Source organism: Chiloscyllium plagiosum, chromosome 12, assembly GCF_004010195.1.
Source record: "Chiloscyllium plagiosum isolate BGI_BamShark_2017 chromosome 12, ASM401019v2, whole genome shotgun sequence".
NCBI lineage: Eukaryota > Metazoa > Chordata > Chondrichthyes > Orectolobiformes > Hemiscylliidae > Chiloscyllium > Chiloscyllium plagiosum.
This window is the reverse complement of record NC_057721.1, coordinates 29419933-29440198: the sequence shown is the minus strand read 5'-3', so window position 1 is coordinate 29440198 and position 20266 is coordinate 29419933. Positions and strand designations below refer to the sequence as shown.

Genomic DNA, 20266 nt, shown 5'->3' with positions numbered 1-20266 from the left:
TACCTTGAATCCACTGTAACATCCTTAATCTTAACCATGAGGTATACTGGAGCATGATCAGAGATGGCAATATTACCAATCGTACAGGATGCCACCAGATCCAGGGTTACCACAGGGGTCAGAAAAAAAAATCAAGCCTTGTGTGACAATAATGCGATTAGAGAAAAATCCCTACCTGTAGGGTGGGGACACCTCCAGACGTCCACCAACCCTAATTCCCCACACAAACCCAATAACTGTTTAGTTTGTGCAGAGGGTATTGAGGGGCCTTTAGGCAACCTGTCTACTGTGGAGTCCATGAGGCAGTTAAAATCTCCCCCTATAATGATATGCCGAGACGTGAGACTTATCAGTTTAGAAAAAGCATCTACCAAGAATTTAAGAGGATGAACTGGGGGACAATAAACATTTAAAATGCCATATTCTTCCCCATTTATCAAGGCTTTAACAAAGCAATATCCACCTTCTCCTTTCTAAGACTCAAGAGTACCTTCTCCTTCTTAATTGGTGAATGACTTCCCTTGATATTCCAGGTACACCATTTAATCGAATCATTAGCCATAATCTTCTGCAATTACATTTAAATTCCAGAGAGGAGGAGCCCGAACCACAAATTGCAGAGCCTTAGTGTTGCATGGTCCACCAAATATAAAAACTACATAAACTAAAACCACTACATTTAACAAACAACAAAAACCAGAAAACAAACAGACATATAAAGCGCCAATAGCGCTGAGTAGGGGAACTCACCCCCTGCCCAGAGGAGGGAACTACCCATCCCAAACTGCCCATAAAAAGGCATCTAACCATCTCAACCACCTTCACTTCTCCCAGCTAGAGCCGTATCGCAAGCACAAGCTAAAAAGAATAAACATCCCATAGAATATCAATATGAATAAAAAAAATTCTTTTATTAAAAAAAGGGAGAATAAATACTCCACCCATCCTTTGGTATGTCCTAACTTAGAAATTTAAAATGTACATGTTAACCACTGCCAGACATAGCTTGAACCAAATTACAAATCAATAGAGGAGAAAAAAGGGAAAACAAAGCTCCAACCAGATTTCCTCCATTTCTTTTACAGAAATATAAACACATACCCAAACAACAATATTTATACATACTACAATTGTTTAAATTAGGTTAGTTTGTCCACTAAGTCTCTTGCCTTCTCCGATGTGTCAAAGAGATGCATGGATCCATCTAAGGTGATCCGAAGCACTGCCGGATATCTTGGAGTACTGAATCCCAAGCTCCTTCAATCTTCTCTTGACACCATCATACGATTTTCATTTCTGGATCACCGCCGCTGAAAAGTCCTGAAAAAACATGATCTTAGACCCTTCATAATTTAGGCCCTTTGGATCCTTCCCCTGGAGTGTGGAAGCCTCCATGACTCTCTCCTTATCCCGGTAATGATGGAACGGTACCAGGAAAGGACGAGGGCATTGACCCAGACCCAAACTCCGCACTGCGACCCGGTGAGCCCTCTCTATCTTCAATCCTCTCATGCCAGTCTCCAAGTCAAGGAATTTCGGAAGCCAATCTTCAACAAGTTCCGCAGGCCGCTCACCTTCCTTATCCTCAGGCAGACCGATGATCCAAATGTTTTTTCTCCTGCCCCTGTTTTCAAGATCATCCAGTTGGTCACGCAAATTACAAACCTGCGTCTTCAGGCCTTGGATCTCTTCCTTGAATGAACTGGCATCAGCTTCCACCACTGTGACCCTATGCTCCACCTCATCCATCCTCTTCTCCAGGTCTCCCAGCTGCTGCTCATGCTTCTGCAGCATGAGAGATACTGGAGCCAGCTTCTCTTCAATCTGTTTCCCCAACATCTCGTGAGATTTCGAGAGCTGGTTCACCAGGTCCTAGAGAGTAATCAGCTCCGAGGCTGCTGCAGGCTGAGCTCAGGCCCGGCCTTGGATGCTCCTCCTCCCTTTTTAGGCATTTCTGGACAGCTGAAAATACAGGTAAGTCAATTTTTAAATGCTTCTTGGGGCTCCATAATCTTTCCAACGCCCCAAGAAATCCTGATGACCTGGGTTGGGTGGGTTAAAGAACCATCCTGCTCCTGCTGTGATGCAAAGCTCTGCAGTGCAATCGCCGCCATCTTAGATCCACCCCCCCCAGCTGTATTTTAAAGAGATTGCAACAAGCCTTGAACACGAATATTATATGGCTATTCTAAATCTCAATTTATTTTAGGCATCAACAGTTATTGCAGCTCTTTTAGTTAAATGATGTTGATTAGTTTTGGAGAAAAATTAAATATATGATTTTGGATAATGGTTAATCACTAGGAGGTGTTGTGACATACTACGAGCCAGAATACAAATTGTTCTACTGGTACCACATTATTAGTAAACATGTCAAAACTGGCAAATTAATCAGACAGGCCATTAACAAAATAACTGGCATCTGAAAGAATGAATCAGGAGACAGTAGAAACTAACGTCACTGAAATGTGTATGACTTCTAAAGAAACCAATCAGGAATTGTGATTCTTGGAGGTCCAGCGTACAAGAAAGGAAGACTGAAGACAGAAGAACTTCAGTCAAAAGAAGAGACAAAGGACCCATGCCAAATGAACCAGAATTCAAAAGTGAGTCAGCTTAAAAAAGTACTGCTTTTATTAAGTATCGTTTAATGTCGTAATTTCTCATCACCTAAGGGAAGGAAGGTCAGTTGATGGATCAGCTGATCAGGCCTAGGATACAGCCTTGAGGAAATCCTGCAAAGACATGTTGAAGGTAAGATGATCAGCGTTCAATGTGTGTCACTTTATAAACTGTAGCCACCTCCTGACAGGCAGAATGTGCCACTTCTCGCTGAGGAAGATGCTTTAAAGAATTGCAGACACTGCTCATCACATCACCTCCTGCACCTATGTTCAACTTTATCAGTTCTTAAAGACAGGAAAAGTCCTGCTCACGACAATTTTCTGTCAGACTCCATTTTATTTCTCCACATTAGGGTTCCTTTCACCTCATTTGGACTATCCTTAGGAAAGGCTGACAAATATTTGACATTCAAATGGATTAGCATAGATAGCAAGTGCCGGCTTTCATACCCAAGTTTTTAATATATTCCTTCAAATTGGTGGCCCGTTTTTGTACATCTCTTATTAGCTATTATTCACAACCAGAATTGTGCTGAAAGCTTGTGTTAATTATTCACACCCCATAAAACTGAACACTATTACCTTAGTGCACTATGATATGCAGCCAATTCTTCCCACAACAGAAATTGCTAGATTACAAAATTGAGGTCTTTGATGTAATGAATGTACATTACACAAGAAACCTATCTTCCTAAAATTGATTCTGTTCTGCTGAAAAATATTCTGAAAACAGAATGCAACAGAAAATGTCTTTTCATGCCTTATGAGAGGCAAAAATTGATTGTCAGAGAAATAAAGAATTATTTTATCTCACACCATCATTGAACAGGGTGCAGGTAAGAATTTTTCATTAGTGATTTCAAGACATTCCAAAAACACTTCATGGCCAATTAATGGACAGATTACGTATTTTGACAATTTGAGTTCAGGAATAAATTTGAACGGGGATCCACTGGGAACGCCCATGTGTTTTTTTTTTGTAATAATGCAATCAAATCTTCAACATCAAAGAGGAGGACAAATGGGACTTCAGCTGAATGACACATCTGAAAGGGGATAAATCTGATACAGCAGCAATGTACAACTACTGAACGTGGGCATTAAATAACATTTCACTCTTGAGTGGATGGAGTGGGTTTTAAATCCAGGATCAGAAATGAAGCCTCCATTTGCTGCTCAGCTGGGCATTTTAAAAAATGCAAGAGAACTACTGAAATGTATAAACATACTTCTTTTGTTTTGTTGGTAATAACTAGCAGTACTAAAACACAGTTTCTGGTCATCAGCCCATTCTTTTACCTTTGACTTGATTGGGTTCAATTTTTTGCTAAATTTTCCAACAAAACAGTGAAGCTGCTACAAAGATAATTATTTCTGAAATACATTGTAAAGTACTGTATAAATACAAATTCTATCTTTCTTAATGTTCTGAAGTACTAACCTGATCTCATTGGGAATTTCCTCCTCTTCATACTTGTTTTTGTTCTTCCAATAGAACATAATGACAACAATAGAAAAGATGCAGAGGAGGAGAGCCAGGATACCTGTCACCACAGCTCCAATTACTATTCCAACATTCTGGAGTTGTGCTGTTGAAGCAAAAGAAAGGAGAACTTAAACTTTTGTTAGGTACTCTCTACAATCTGCATCATCTTACAATTGGCAAATGATCTAGTGCTTAACACCTGATACCTTTTAGTCAGCTGATCTCAAATTACTTGTGTGTGTGTTCTCGGAGGAAGCACCAAGCCTCTGGCTGGGACCATTCCTGATGTACCTCCGGATTATTTTATTTAATTTAAACCAACATGCGGCACATTAATCCAACATACTGATCCAACAGAGCAATGGCATCTTTAACTTCCGTAAACCATTTTAAAATAAATGTTTTGGGATATATTGAAAGCTTTTTGATCAATTAGCTCATTGCTGGAACTTCTGCAGAACTACCCTGAATAAGCTCTCAATATAATGGCAATTCCACACATATTATGGGAATTAATGTCTGATTGTGGACCTACACAACTGGAAGCATGACAAAAATAATATTCATATCAACCAAGTATTCAGCGCATTTCCAGTAGAATCACAAAAGTGAGGTGAGAGTATGTCCAAGACTCAAACACACATGCGTTTGTGATAAATATAACCATCTTAAAATTGTGAAGCATCAGAAATGAATTGTCTGTTCTTTGGAGTCTTCAGAGTTCTTCCAGAATTGACTTGAGGCCTCTAGTAGACATCTAGAAAGCACTTCATAAAAACTTTAAGCACTCCTATGAATTGGAAACTGAATTGCACATTCGCATACAAGACTATAAGTTAGTTAAATCTAGCTGTGGTACAGTAGTAAAACTCTGCGTACTGATGGATCAGGGCTTCAAGTCTCACATCATGATTACATAAAATACCTCACACATTAACACATTACAGAGGGAATGTTACCCCTCTGAATGTGTCATCTCTTGGTAAAGTCATTCATTCGAGACTTCGGGCCCCTCACATCTCAAGATATTTTCAAATGCCAGTAAGGGAGTTCTTCCAGATTCACAGACAACATCCAACTCTCCCCGAAAACCTAAAACAGATGACCTAATTGTCTAATATAAAACAAGGAACTGCAGATGCTGGAGATCTGAAATGTGAACAAAGTGCTGGAGAAACTCAGAAGGCCTGGCAGCATCTGAAGAGCGAAATAAAAAACAGAATTAATGTTTCAAAATCATTGATCTTTCTTCAGAACTGAAAGCAGCTGATGAGGAGTGGGGTTCAAGTGCAGGGGTGAGTTGAAGGACTGAGTAAAAGAGATGGAAACACTATCCAGAGAAAAAGAAAGAAAAGGGAGAAGCAGATAAAGGGATTGCTGATATTAAGTTGGGAGAGAGATAAATGCTGAATGGGTGCTAAAGGAAAGAGTAAATAATTGTAAAGTTGAAAATGGAAACTATCAATATGGAACAGGACCTAGCGGTGCAGGGATGTGTAACAAACATGCTCTAAAATTGTTAAATTTGATATCGCGACTTGAGGCTAAAGTATCTAGGCAGAGATGAGACATTGTTATTTCAGCTTGCGCTGTACTTTGTTGGAGCACATTTGTTGAGTCACACATTGATATGGAATCATGGTGATGCGTTGACATGGTAAGCAACTGGAAGCTTAATTTTTACAGACAGACTGCAAGTGTTCCACAAAGCGGTCACCAAAGTTTCATCTCCCCACTATAGAGGAGACTACGTTGAGAGCAGCAAATACAGTAGTCTGGTTTGAATAAAGTGCAGGTAAATTGCTGCTTCACCTGGAAGGTTGCATTGGGCCTGAATAGCAAGGAGGGAGGAGGAAAACAGGAAAATGCTGCACCTTTTCAGACCTTGCTGCACCTTGCATGGGAAGTTGCAATGGGGGTGTGTGGTGGTATTGGGACTGTGGATCATGCATTTCGATCTGCAGCCATGGTGACACAAATTTAGCTCGCACATTAATGCATTACTGAGGGAGTGCTGCCCTATTGGAGTGGTCATATCTCGGTAAAGCCATTAATGAGAGACACCTTACATTACTTAATTGTCCATCTTATTGTTGTTTGTGAATCCTTGCAGTATGCTATTAACTACAGCTTTTCACATATTACAACCTTGAGTATACATTAAAAGGCTGTTTTGAACATCTGGAGGCCATAAATGGTCCTGAATAAATGTAAGTCTTCCTTAGTTTCTCTATTCAGATGGTCCCATACTCCTTGATTACATCATACCACATATATGTTTTTAGTTCATCAGGACTCAGATTTTCCCACCAGCTATTTTCTAGCTAAAAATATTTTTCTTGAAAGCACTGACTTCTGGTAGTTCCACAGCAATATGATAAGAAAACTACTGCTTCCTAATTTTTAACAGAAATTTTAATAAGTGAAATATGCAAAACATCTGTCTGGGAAAAACAGCCAATAAAAGGTCTAAGATTACTATTTCTACAATATTACAAATATCATTTGCTGCAGAAACCTCATTGGCATCCCCTCCTCTACCCTCACTATACAGGCATGACATTTCCATTTCTCACATTAGGCAGTCTCATAATGTCTCCGTGAGATTGCCTCATTAGTGTCAATTAGTGCCAAAGTATTGGGAGGTCTGTGCTATGGACCTGTATCCCCAGAGAACTAGATTGTGATTGCCTGAACTAATTTCACTTAAGACCATTAACAACCATGAAAGAGAGGTGACTTTCATCCCCATAGTCTTGCTTCAATTGCCAACTAAAACGCGCAGTCCTTCAACAGTAATATATTTTTAAAGAATTGCTCAAACGACAAGCAGACAATGAATACTAAGTCGCAGCGGCGTATAGACTCATGCCATAGGATTGCTAAAGGCAAACTTCAAAGATATTTTGATACATTTGAGAGTGTTTTCATTATCTATTAATGTTAACTGCATCTAATAGTCTAAATTTAAATCCATAAATATATGAATGCTAATTATGAAAATTATTATATATTTACAGTATTAACCTTTTTTATTTAAATAGTATGATAGCAACACCTACATTGATACTATCTTTTTTCTATTCATTCTAGGTTTTCTTCCAAGTTTATCTCAAATGCTTAGAAGATGACATTAGAAATTAATGAGGCTATGCAGACTATTACATAAATGGAGAATGACTGTAGAATTCAGAGATCTGAGAGATTTACATGTTCTGGTGCATGAGTCACAAAAAGTTAACATGCAGGTACACACAAATCACAAAGGCTAATGAGATATTATCCTTCATTACAAGAAGAATTGAACATAAAAATAAGGATGTTATGTTTCGGTTATAAGGACACTGGTGAGAATACATCTCAAATACAGTGTGCAGTTTTTGTCTCCTTATTGAAGGAAGGGTGTTAACACAATGGGGATTGATAGCTGGAATGATCAGTTTGTCTTACGAGGATAGAGTGTGAGAGGAGACTAAATTGAAGCGTATAAGAAACTGATTTGGAGGTGCCGGTGTTGGACTGGGGTATACAAAGTTAAAAATCACACAACACCAGGTTATAGTCCAACAGGTTTAATTGGAAGCACTAGCTTTCGGAGCGCCGCTCCTTCATCAGGTGGTTGTGGAGGAACTGAATTGTTTTGCCAAGGTGAATGTGGAAAGGATGTTTCCTCTCATGGGTCAATTCAAAATAAGAGGACAATGTTTTAAAATTAAGAGCCTCCCTTTTAGGACAGGGCTAAAGAGCTACTTTTTTTCCCCTGAGGATTTTGCAAATTTTGAACCTTCTGCCTCCAAAGCTGGTGGTCTTAATGAACGGGAGAAGAAGCTCAAGGGACCTAAAAGTCTACTTATTCTATTTCATACATTCGCATATCAAAAGCATTATTGATTTTTAAAAATCATTAGCAAGTTAAAGGCTGCAACTAGTGTCCCCTAATGTTTCAGCTGGATACTTTTCCCAGTGTAAAATTTTCCAGAAAGGTAAGAAAATTGTAGAGTGAATCTACTCTTAAACTAACTTAATTTATCTCAGCCAGGATAGCAGGATATGAGCTACAACTGGTCCAAGATAAGACTACATATATGTGTATTCACATTTCTGGCCATTATTCAATGGATGGTACTCAGTATGACCACTACTGCACACCGCTTTATATCAAAGACCATGTGAAAACATAGTTGAAGATTAGCAAAGCTGTAAATGATAACCAGAGCCTATGAAATGGAAACCCATAATACCACCTCTTCCACATATTTGTTGTAAAGTTACAAGTAATAGGAAGCCAGTTTATGATTAGCAAAATATGTAAAACAAGCTTTATATTTCTATGACCTCATTGTAAAGTCTTACTTAAGTATCTCCATTCCATAATACTACCTCAGAATAATACATCAAAAATGTCAGTACAACTCTTTGATTCATAAGGTTGTGGGCACACACTAGGACATGAGTCATCATCAAAGTTGACTCTCCAATGTAATGCTGTATTTCTAGAGTCAATGACCTATTAGAACTGAGGCTCAGTTTACCTGCTCAAATGTATACAAGGAAAGGATGAAATATTCCTATTAAAGACTCGAGGTTCAAATGTAATAAATGCTTTACTCATTTAATGATATATCTAATTTTCTCAACAAATAACTTTTAATTCTATTGCTATAAAATAGCATAAATTATTGCTAAAGAATAATTCAATTTTGCTGTCCACCTGAGATAGATATTTTAATGATTATTACATTTCCTTAAATGTTTGTTGGATGAGCTAAACCTTTAGCTTAAATCTCGAAAATCTGAATGGCTGCCTGCAAACACCCTACATTTTAAAATCCTCTTTGCTACGAGCTGGTCAATTCTGCACTTAGGAGAAAAATTCACAAAATTATATTTTCTGTAAAAAGGCAGCATTAACAGTGTACTTACGAGGAACAACCTGTAGGTCAATGGCACAGGTACTAGATCCAATTGTGTTAGAAGCTGTACACTGATACAATCCATTTGTAGCAGTGCTGATATTCCGGAGAATCAATGTCCCCTGCATTGGATCTGAAACAATATGTTGAATATTTCTGTGATTCACAATAATTTGTTGATTTATAAAGTTCACTTTTGAATAGTTCTAAAATATTTCACCTCACTGACAAGACAATACTGACCTTGCTCAGCAAGGACATTTCCTAGCACTCTCGATAATGGTTAATATAACACAAAAGCAAAGGCCCATCTCCCCACACCAAGCTACCAGCGGGACACTATTAAGACATGGCTGTTTTTTTAAACTAGAAATTCAAAAGAAAAGATAAAGTTGAAAGTTAAAAAGTAACTCCATCTGTATCAACGATCAAATTTTAGAAAGAAGCACTGACTGTGAATTTTCTTAGAACTGCTCACACTCCATGGCCAAGATTTTTTTTTAAACAAAAGTGCAGTAAAACTGTTACAATGAGACCTACACTTGCAAAGGATATAGGTATAATATCATTATGGACATACAAATTAGGAGACAGGAACTAGGCCGCATGTGCACTCAAGCCTGCTCTGCCATTCAATGGCTGATCTGATTGTGGCCTCAGTTTCACTTTCCTGCCTATCCCTTATGATCTTTGACTCCCTTGTTAGTCAAAAGTCTACACACCTCCGCCTCAATGCTCCCACCTCCACTGCCCTCTTAAGAGAGCAACAAAGACTCTCCACTCTCTTATAAAAGAATTTCTCATCTCAGTCTTGGGAAGACCCCTATTTATCAATTACTATTAAATGTTTTCAAATGCTTTCACAGTGGGTAGCACTATGGCTCAGTGGTTAGCACTGCTGCTTCACAGTGCCAGGGATCTGGTTCAATTCCACCCTCAGGCATGGAATTTGCGCATTCTCTCAGTGTCTGTGAGTTTCTACCAGGTGCACTTGTTAGGTGGTTAGGTTAGGTGAATCAGCCACACTAAATTGCCCATGGTGTCCAGGGATCGGCAGGCTAAATGGATTAGCCAGGGGAAATGCAGGGTTACAGGGATAGGGTTGGGTGTGTGGATCTGGGTGGGATGCTCCTCAGAATGTTGGTGTGGACTCAATGGGCCGAATGGCCTGCTTCCTCACCGTAGGGATTCTATGATTCTACAAAATGCCAATCGGCTGAGGAGGAGCTACCTGCTGTTTTCATCCACAGAAATACTCCCAGTACAGGATGCAGGGAATTCCATAAACTCACTGCTCAATACACACCAGGATCTTTATTGAGGAGAAGGGTCCCCAAAAGGCAAGCTAATTATTACTGATTCTTTTCTACATGGAGTCTTTGCCCTGCTGCACTTCAGATCTTGCAGGTGGGAATCAACAACAAAGAATGTAGCTGCAGGCCCTGCAATGGAAAGACCTGTATTCAGTCTATTTTAATAGCCTGCACTGGAAAACTGCAACAGACCTGGACAAGGATCTAATGTCACATGGAAATCAATAATACTCCTCTAAAATGCTTGGGAATGTTTTATTATGCCTGGCACAATTATGGATCTCACTGCAGATTTCAAGAACCCTGTTCATGAGAATGTGCATAAGAGCAAAAGAAATAATTTACGTAGATGGTCAGGACACATGTAACTTAACTGTCTGTATCAGTTCACATTTGGGCCCTGTCTCTATTTGTGTGAATGTATGTTGCCTCCACTCATTTTTGCAGGCGTTGTACTCCATAGAGTTATCTCATTACCCACCATAGTTCAGTACGTGTGGTTTTTTACAAGATAAACAAAAAAAAGCTTGCATTTTCTCAATAATTAATAGGCATAAAGTCATAGAAATGTATAGCATGGAAACAGACCCTTCGGTCCAGCCCGTCCATGCCGACCAGATATCCCAACCCAATCTAGTCCCACCTGCCAGCACCCAGCCCATATCCCTCCAAACCCTTCCTATTCATATACCCATCCAAATGCCTTTTAAATGTTGCAATTGTATCAGCCTCCACCACTTCCTCTGGCAGCTCATTCCATACACGTACCACACTCTGCGTGAGAAAGTTGCCCCTTAGGTCTCTTTTGTATCTTTCCCTTCACCCTAACCCTCTAGTTCTGGACACCCCGACCCCAGGGAAAAGACTTTGTCTATTTACCCTATCCATGCCCCTCATAATTTTGTAAACCTCTATAAGGTCACCCCTCAGCCTCTGACACTCCAGGGAAAACAGCTTCAGCCTGGTCAGCCTCTCCCTATAGCTCAAATTCTCCAACCCTGGCAACATCCTTGTAAATCTTTTCTGAACCCTTTCAAATTTCACAACATCTTTCCGATAGGAAGGAGACCAGAATTGCATACAATATTCCAACAGTGGCCTAACCAATGTCCTATACAGCCGCAACATGATGTCCCAACACCTGTACTCAATACTCTGACCAATAAAAGAAAGCGTACCAAACGTCTTCTTCACTATCCTATCTACCACTTTCAAGGAGCTATGAATATGCACTCCAAGGTCTCTTTGTTCAGCAACACTCCCTAGGACCTTACCATTAAATGTATTAGTCCTGCTAAGAATTGCTTTCCCAAAATGCAGCACCTCGCATTTATCTGAATTTAGTTGATCAAATAAAAGCTAGATTTTAGAAACTAATTGTTAGTTGATCAAATCCTCCATTTTTGAGTGCCTTCTCTGGATCTTCAAGTAAGTTATAGCAGATGAGCAAACAAAATCCTGTGGAACTGTATTATCTTCCCATTAGGTCAAAAGAATTTCAACATGCAAGTCAATAGCTGATAACCTACCAGCACCCCTAAGGACTTCAATTTTGTGACATCCTGTTGAAACAACATTTTGAGAGAAGGGAGAGGGGGCAATGGCTTCCTAGTACGTTGATAAATGCTTCTACCATTGCTCCACTATGTCAGTCACCCCTGAGAAACTTCAGAGTGCAGAATGATCATCGAGCACACTTTAAACATGCAAACAATACATTTCTTGGACTGAGAAAGTGAGGAAAAGCATTAAGCATTCCAGTTTATAATCCAGAAAAGATTTCCAAACAGGAAAATTCATAGATCTAAGCCCAGGTTTTGCCAGAGCAGGGAAATTAGAGGAAAAAATGGGAAAAATGGGGAAGGAGATTTACACCCATCAGTCATTGAATAAACCACATCATTTATCTTATAATCTTGACTCCTTCAAAAGCTTTCAATACAGTCACAAAATTAAGAATTTTCCCCATTTTAATTACTTTTTCCTTATCTATAACATCTTGTGTAGGAAGTGAATGAGTCTTTGTGACTCGAATTTCTTCAGTGTCTGAATGGAAAATGTCATTCAGAACTTAATTTGCTCCTCTTCAAGGTTCTATTGTAATGAAGTAGTAGCAGGTTGACTTTCATCACTGTGGCCTCATATTTGTTCAAATCCTGGCACCATGCCTAATGTGACTATGTGTCAACTGGCAATTTTTCAATCCAATGACAAGATTGACTGGATAAAGCAATGATGCATTCTCTTCAGAGTCAGCTAGCTCATTTGGCCCTCTGTTTGTTATTTATTCATTTAAGGGTTGTGTGAGAGACTCGCAAGGACATTTCAAATTCCTCAAGATGATGGTGATGAGATTCTTGACCCACAGCAGTCTGCATGGTGTAGACACACACACACACAATGCTTTTAGGGAGGGAATTGTGAGATTCTAACCAAACTACAGTGATAGTGATTTTTTTTTCAAATCAGCACTACATTTGACTTGGAGGGGGAACATGATTGTGATCCCACTGAGAATGTTGCCCCTAAATGGCAGGGGGAAATGGGCAGTGAGATGCTATTGAGAAAACCTTGGTGAATTGCTTCAGTGCATTTTGCAGATGAGACACAAGGTTGTCATATTATGTCAACTATGAAAGGGAGAACACTTCAGGGAGTGCACTGGATGTTAATCAAGTTTGATGCTTTGCACTGGAATGACGTCAGCTTTTTAAATGTTGTCAGAGCTGCAGTCATGCAGGCAAATGAAGAGTATTTCATCATTAACGCAGACTTGTGGATGATGGACATGCCATGGGGAGTCAAGTGGCGGAGTTACTTGGTGTAAAATTCTCAGACTCTGATTCCCTTCTAACTATAGTATTAATGCTGCTCGGCCAGTATCTGGTGAATTGTCCCTCACAGGATGTTGGGGATGTGAGAATCCGATTTTGGGAATGCAATTCAGTATTATTGAAACGTGGTTTAAGATAAATTCCTGTTGGAGATGGTACAAATACTACTCATCAATACAAACCATGATGCAGTCTAGGTTTTTGTCACACAGACACCGACTGTTTCAGTATTTGAGAAATTACAAATGGGACTAAAAACAATGCAATCACAAGGGAACAATGTCCATTTCTGACCCAATATTGGAGGGAAAGTCATTTATGAAACAGATGATGATTGACCTTTGAACACTGCTCAGAGGAACTCCTACAAAGATGGGCTGGGGCTGAGATTAATAGTTTTCACAACCTTAACCACTTTTCTGCCATGCTCCAATTACTGGGCGTGCCTCCAGGATGACAAAAAAAAGAGAGTGCAAATAGCTTTCCAACACTTGACTTCTAACTTGTCCTATCCAGAATCAGATATGGTCACAAGATTGATATGTTGCTCGGTTGCATATATTGTGATGGTTGCATTCTTGTGCAACCCTGCATTATAGAAAAATCAAGCTTTACAAACAGCACTTAAAGTGTTGGTGCTGTAAATGCATTACAGCCAACACAAGTTTTAAAAGTTCATGCTTTAGAAACAGTGTACCCAATTTGTCAATCGCATTACAGTGAATTTGCCTTAACGAAACACATGTTATAACAAAATGACCTGTATACCCTGGTGGCATCAAAAAGGTTTGAATTCACATGCATTAGGACTGCATATACTAAAATATTTTGCAAACCTGTTGTATATTTGCAAAAGAAGGATGAAGCCTTTTGCTTTTTTTTAAATCAACTCTCTTCTATGTATATGCCCAGGGGACACATGCCTACACTCCAGATGACTCAGAACTAAGTGCAGCTGGCTTTGTAGTCAACTGGTTCCTGTTCCCCAGTTGCCACCTCCTCTTGCCTCTTCTCACTTCAAGTTCACCCAGAACTTGTCCGAATCATTACTGAAAATGACAAATACTGGAGGTCACAGCATTTCAGGCAGCATCCATAGCGAGACAGCAAGATAACATTTCAAATCTAGATGACATTTCAACAGATCATTCTCTAAAGCATCCAGGCAGCTCCTACCTGTGATTATGCATCCACTACATGGCAGAGTAAGAAAGGTCTAAGCCTTCAGAAGTGTTGTACCGTTGTAGAGGTAAGATGAACAACTGCTAAAATAACCTCAGACAAAATACAAACATAATGCACCCTGCTGTTGCATTGCAAAGGAATTCAAAATCTTAGCAACTGAGTAAGTGGAGAAGAAAAAAAACCAAATGAAAGGAGGATACCTGCTGGACACATACATCCAGCTTAGAACTTCATCTGTTTCCACTTCATCAATGGCCTCTGGCTTAAATAAAAAGCACAGAAACAGGGATGGCATTAACAGTCGAGAGGTCTATCGTTACTTCAGATTTCCTCATGAAAGTTATGTATAACCATCTCTTGTAACCACAAGTAAAACATATAAACAATGAATTCCAGAAGAAGAGACTGCCAGTGTTTTTTTTTACAATTTACAGACGTGTGAGTTCATTGTAATGCACCAAATATGTGGCTTCCAATAGCACTGCAGATTCTAAGACCAGAATCTAAATTTATAAGTTATTTGTGTGACACCCATAAAGTGCATTTTGTAGCAAAAGGGACATATGCAAAAAAAGTTAACATGAACAAGCTGATGCTCAAGGTAAGACGATGGCTCCAGTATCTACACTACAGCCTGAAAAAAAAAACCTTAAAAGTTTGAACAGATTGGTCTTGGTATGCCTGGAACATACATAAGGGAGGCATCGATTAATATACAAGCCAACTGCAGTTTTAGGAAGTATGGTTTATTTATGACATGTTAGTAATGCATTATGTAAATATTCCAAAGGCCTGTCAATTTTGTATTTCTACAACATGTTTGTCTTTTAATTATTCTTGGGAGAAGGATTGTCAGATTGTGGCTCCAGGACCCTGAGAGTTCTTAGTCCAGGTCTATCTAGTAGTTATCAATGGCTAACAACTGAAAAGAATTCCATTTACTGATTTTCCAGTTAATTCCTGGCCACTATTAGTCATATTCACCTTGCAACATACTAATGAAGCTACACAAAGCCTGCAGCCCATTGCACTTCCATAATTTGTTTCAACAATTCATTGTTTTTGGGAAGCTCAGGTTTTTTAAGGTTTTGCCCTTGATTCAAAACACTGGCCTGAATGCCTGGGCTGGCTTCCCCAAACAATGAAGTTACAACGGCCCTCCAAACTACTGCAGGCAACAATATTGGCAAAGAAATGTTAACTTAAAACCTTGGTTAAAGGTCATCAAGTTATGAATGAGGAGGAGAAAAACTCCGTATTGGTTGTAGGTTGTGGTTTGGTTATATGTGATCAGTTAGATTCTGTTCTCTCATAGTGAAATGTGAATTTTAAAAAATGTGAAATTTACAAGTTTAATGATGACCTTGTAAACATGGTCAATAACTATAAAAACTCATCTGGTTAAGTAATGTCCTTTGGGGAAAGAAATCTGCCATCCTATACTTGCGCTGGCCTACATTTGACTCGAGATCCACAACAATATGATTGATTCCTAACTGCCCTCTAAACTAGCCTGGCAAGTCATTCAGTTGCAGCAATCACCAGAAAGTCTCAAACAATGAAATGAAATCAGACCTACCAGCTGACATTGGAAATGGCAAGAGCAAACTCAGCCCTGTCAAACCTACAAATTCTTCTGTCCTAACATTTGGAGGCTAGCGCTAAAATTGAGACAGCACCCCACAGACTAGTCAAGCAACAACCTGAAATTGTCATAATCGCAGAAATATACTTTACAATGTCCCAGATACTACCATCATTTACCAACAGGGGTAGCGGCACCGTAGGATACAGTGGGACTCTGGACCCAAGGAAGTCTCATGGTATCAGACCAAACATGAATGAGGAAACCTTCTCATTTCCTTCCATTCGACTGATGAGTCTGTACTCTGCCGTGTAGGAGGCCACTTGCTGGAAACCCTGGACACAGAATGTACTCTGGGTAGGGAAGACTAAATCTATAAATATTACTATATGAATAGTACTATTGAAAGTTAGAAAAATAAAAATATTAAAACAAAATGGAAGATGATATTTTATTATTGGTGGTGGCATTTCTGCCAGTTTTTGATTTAGTTTAAAAAATTTTTTTTTTAAATAATGAACTCCAACATTATCAGAATCTCAGAGGAGACTGATACATCATGAAGCTGATGTGACATTATTATATCCAAGTAATTGAGCCGCAGCGATTCACTGATTATCGTCCTTTCGACCCTGCATTAATTGAGTCTTATTTTGCACCATCAGGTTTAGCAACTGTTCCAAGTCAGCCCCTTGATAAGGTTATTAAGTCTTCAAATGCAGAAAATAAAATTAAATAAATCACTGGCGGGAGGCAGAAAAATAAAGTTATTGAATTTTGGGAGGGATGCTGGTGGGTGTTATTATGTCAGTCATTACCTGCATCCAGCTAGATTCCCATTGTCAACTTATTCCTATTATCCTGTTAATAGGTTGGGAAGCTAGCCATTCAAAATATCCCTCTTTTTCTAAGTAGTATCAGTTGACTATAATTAAGTACCTTCATGAATGAAGATAACAAAGATTTGCACCTCAGTAGGTGTGAAAATGAGCCACATTATTTCATGGTTAGCGTTGTAGTGAGAGTTAGGACCAAATTTAATAGCAGATACACCAGTTGAAGAATTGTTGGGAATCCTGCACTGGCTTTCCAATGAGGCTCAATATTATCCCGTGACAATTGGCCACTCACTAGGACAGTGTCAGGCCTCCACTGAATTAAGGTCTTAATCACACAACTCCCTCTCTGACAAAACACTGCTGCCCGACCATAGGGTGGCAGCACCTCCAAGATGAAGATAGGATGGGATAGCAAAGATGATCCTCGATAGGAGCGTGAGTGACAGTGTAGTTGTTATGGGGGAACTTTAACTTTCCAAATATTGACTGGGAATACTATAGTTCAAGTACTTTTGATGAGTCAGTTTTTGTCCAATGTGTGCAGGAGGGTTTCCTGACACAGTACGTAGACAGGCCAACAAGGGGTGAGGCCACATTTGATTTGGTACTGGGCAATAAACCCGGCCAGGTGTTAGATTGAGAGGTAGGTGAGCACTTTGGTGATAGTGACCACAATTCAGTTATGTTTACTTTAGTGATGGATAGGGGCAGGCATATACCACGGGGCAAAAGCTATAGCTGAGGGAAAGTCAATTATGATGCAATTAGGCAAGATTCAGGATGCATTGGATGGGGAAGGAAACTGCAGGGGATGGGCACAGTTGAAAGGAACAGCTACTGCGGTTACTTGATAATTATGTACCGGTCAGGCAGGGCGGAAGTTGTCAAGCACGGGAACCATGGTTTACTAAGGAAGTTGAATCTCCTGTCAAGGGGAAGAAGGCGGCTTATGTTAGATTGAGATGTGATGGCTCAATTAGGGCACTTGATATTTACAAGCTAGCCAGGAAAGACCTAAAGAGAGAGCAAAGAGGAGCCAGGAAGGGACATGAGAAGTCATTGGCGGATAGGATCAAGGAAATCCCTAAGGCTTTCTATGGGTATATTAAGAATAAAAGAATGATTCGAGTAAGATTTGGGCCAATCAAGCATAGTAGTGGGAAGTTGCGTGTGGAATCCGAGGAGATAGGGGAAGTGCTAAATGAATGTTTTTTGTCCGTATTCACATTATAAAATGATAACTTGGTCGAGGAGAATACTAAGATACAGGCTACTAGACTAGATGGAATTGAAGTGCATAAGGAGGTGGTGTTAGCAATTCTGGAAAGTGTGAAAATAGATAAGTCCCCTGGGCTGGATGGGATTTATCCTAGGGTTCTCTGGGAAGCCATGGAGGAGACTGCCATGCCTTTGGCTTTGATCTTTATGTCATCATTATCGACAGGAAAAGTGCCAGAAGACTGGAGGATAGCAATATTGTTCCCTTGTTCAAGAATGGGAGTAGAGATAACCCTTGAAATTACAGACCTGTGAGCCTTCCTTCAGTTATGGGTGAAGTGTTGGAAAGGATTATCAGAGATAGGATTTATAATCATCCAGAAAAGAATAAGTTGTTTAGGGATAGTCAACATGGTTTTGTGAAGGGTAGGTCATGGCTCACAAACCTTGCTGAGTTCTTTGAGATAGTGACCAAACAGGTGGATGGGGTAAAGCAATTGATGTGATGTATATGGATTTCAGTAAGGCACTTGATAAGGTCCCCCATGGCAGGCTATTGCACAAAATACAGAGGCATGGGATTGATCGTGATTTAGTGGTTTGGATCAGAAATTGGCTAGCTGAAAGAAAACAGAGGGTGGTAGTTGATGGGAAATATTTATTCTGGAGTTTAGTTACTAGTGGGGTACCACAAGGATCCAGTTTGGGTCCACTGTTCTTGGTCATTACCTGGATGAGGACATTGAAGAATGGGTTAGTTAATTTGTGAATGACACTAAGGTTGGTCAAGTTATGGATAGTTACAAAGGATGTTGTAGGTTACAGACAGGCATAGATAGGCTGCAGAGCTGGGCTGAAAGGTGGCAAATGGTGTTTAATGTGGAAAAGTGTGAGGTGATTCACTTTGGAAGGAGTAACAGGAATGCAGAGTACTGGGCTAATGGTAAGATTCTTGGTAGTGTAGATGAGCAGAGAGATCTCAGTGTCCAGGTACATAGATCCTTGGAAGTTGCCACCCAGATTGATAGGGTTGTTAAGAAAGCATATGGTATGCTAGCTTTTATTGGTAGAGGGATTGAGTTTTGGAGCCAGGAAGTCATGCTGCAGCTGTAAAAAACTCTGGTGCGGCCACATTTGGAATATTGTGTACAGTTCTGATCACCACATTATAGGAAGGATGGGGTACAGAGGAGATTTACTAGGATGTTGCCTGGTATGAAGGGAAGGTCTAACGAGGTTAGGCTGAGGGACTTGAGGCTGTTTTGTCACAGAGAAGAATGTTGAGAGGTGACTTGATTGAGACATAGAAGATAATCAGAGGGTTAGATAGGTTGGACAGTTTTCCTCAGATGGCAATGGCTAGCACGAGGGAACATAGATTTAAATTAAGGGGTGATAGATATAGGACAGATATCAGAGGTAGTTTCTTTACTCAGAGTAGTAGGGGCATGGGACACCCTGCCTGCAACAGCAGTAAACTCACCAACTTTAAGGGTATTTAAATGGTCATTGGATAGGCATATGGACGAGAATGGAATAGTTAGATGGGCTTCAGATTGGTTCCACAGGTTGGCGCGACATCGAGGGCCGAAGAGCTTGTACTGCGCTGTAACGTTCTATGTTGTATAAGAGACCACCATCAATTTTGCACTGAGCTTCTGTTGAGGATTAGTACTTGTTCCCCTGCAGATGTCAGCAGGATGGAAAAAGGATAATTGGCAGCAAGGAAGAGGAGATAATGGATTGCTTTATCCTGACCCTGTCCCTACACCAGATCCTTCAAATTGGATACAAAGTACTTTTGAATGAAGGTACTCCTAGTAAGTCACAGGCAAGTTTGTTTGGTGCCGACCTTGAATGGAGTGACCCTGTGTAATGCAGGTTGAATAAGACTAATATCAATTCCCTCCAGGTGGGAAGGCTGCCCACAAGCCTTTGCATCATGACTCAAGAGGAGGCAGGAAGAAATGGGTTCTGCAGCTCACATCCTCCAACCTGGTTTCATTCCTCAGCCTCGCTCCCCCAGCTTAGCCTCTGGGCCCTGAAGTGTCATGAATAAAAACAACAACAACAAACTCTTCAAGGAAGTGGTTGACAAGTGGTCATCAACATTGGAAATATTGCATATGTAATTATGCAACTTATACTCATCAACAGGAAAGATAATAATTAAAACACACCTTACAATATTAATGAGAACATGCTAACATATCAGGATGAAATTTCTGCTTTAATAAAGTCATTAATCCAGAATTTTAAAACAGTTATC

At 39.8% G+C, this 20266-nt stretch overlaps 1 protein-coding gene across 2 annotated transcripts in view; it reads right to left on the bottom strand.

The window, feature by feature from the left end:
• The window catches only part of igsf11 (immunoglobulin superfamily member 11), a 180877-nt gene that overhangs the window by 6836 nt on the left and 153775 nt on the right, over positions 1–20266 (bottom strand). For both annotated transcript variants that reach the window (XM_043700766.1, XM_043700767.1), the window contains exons 5-6: positions 9034–9156; positions 4066–4213 (exon numbers count right to left, since the gene is read on the bottom strand). In XM_043700766.1, coding sequence (XP_043556701.1) covers positions 4066–4213; positions 9034–9156 — 271 coding nt within the window. The remainder of the gene's footprint in view (positions 1–4065; positions 4214–9033; positions 9157–20266) is intronic.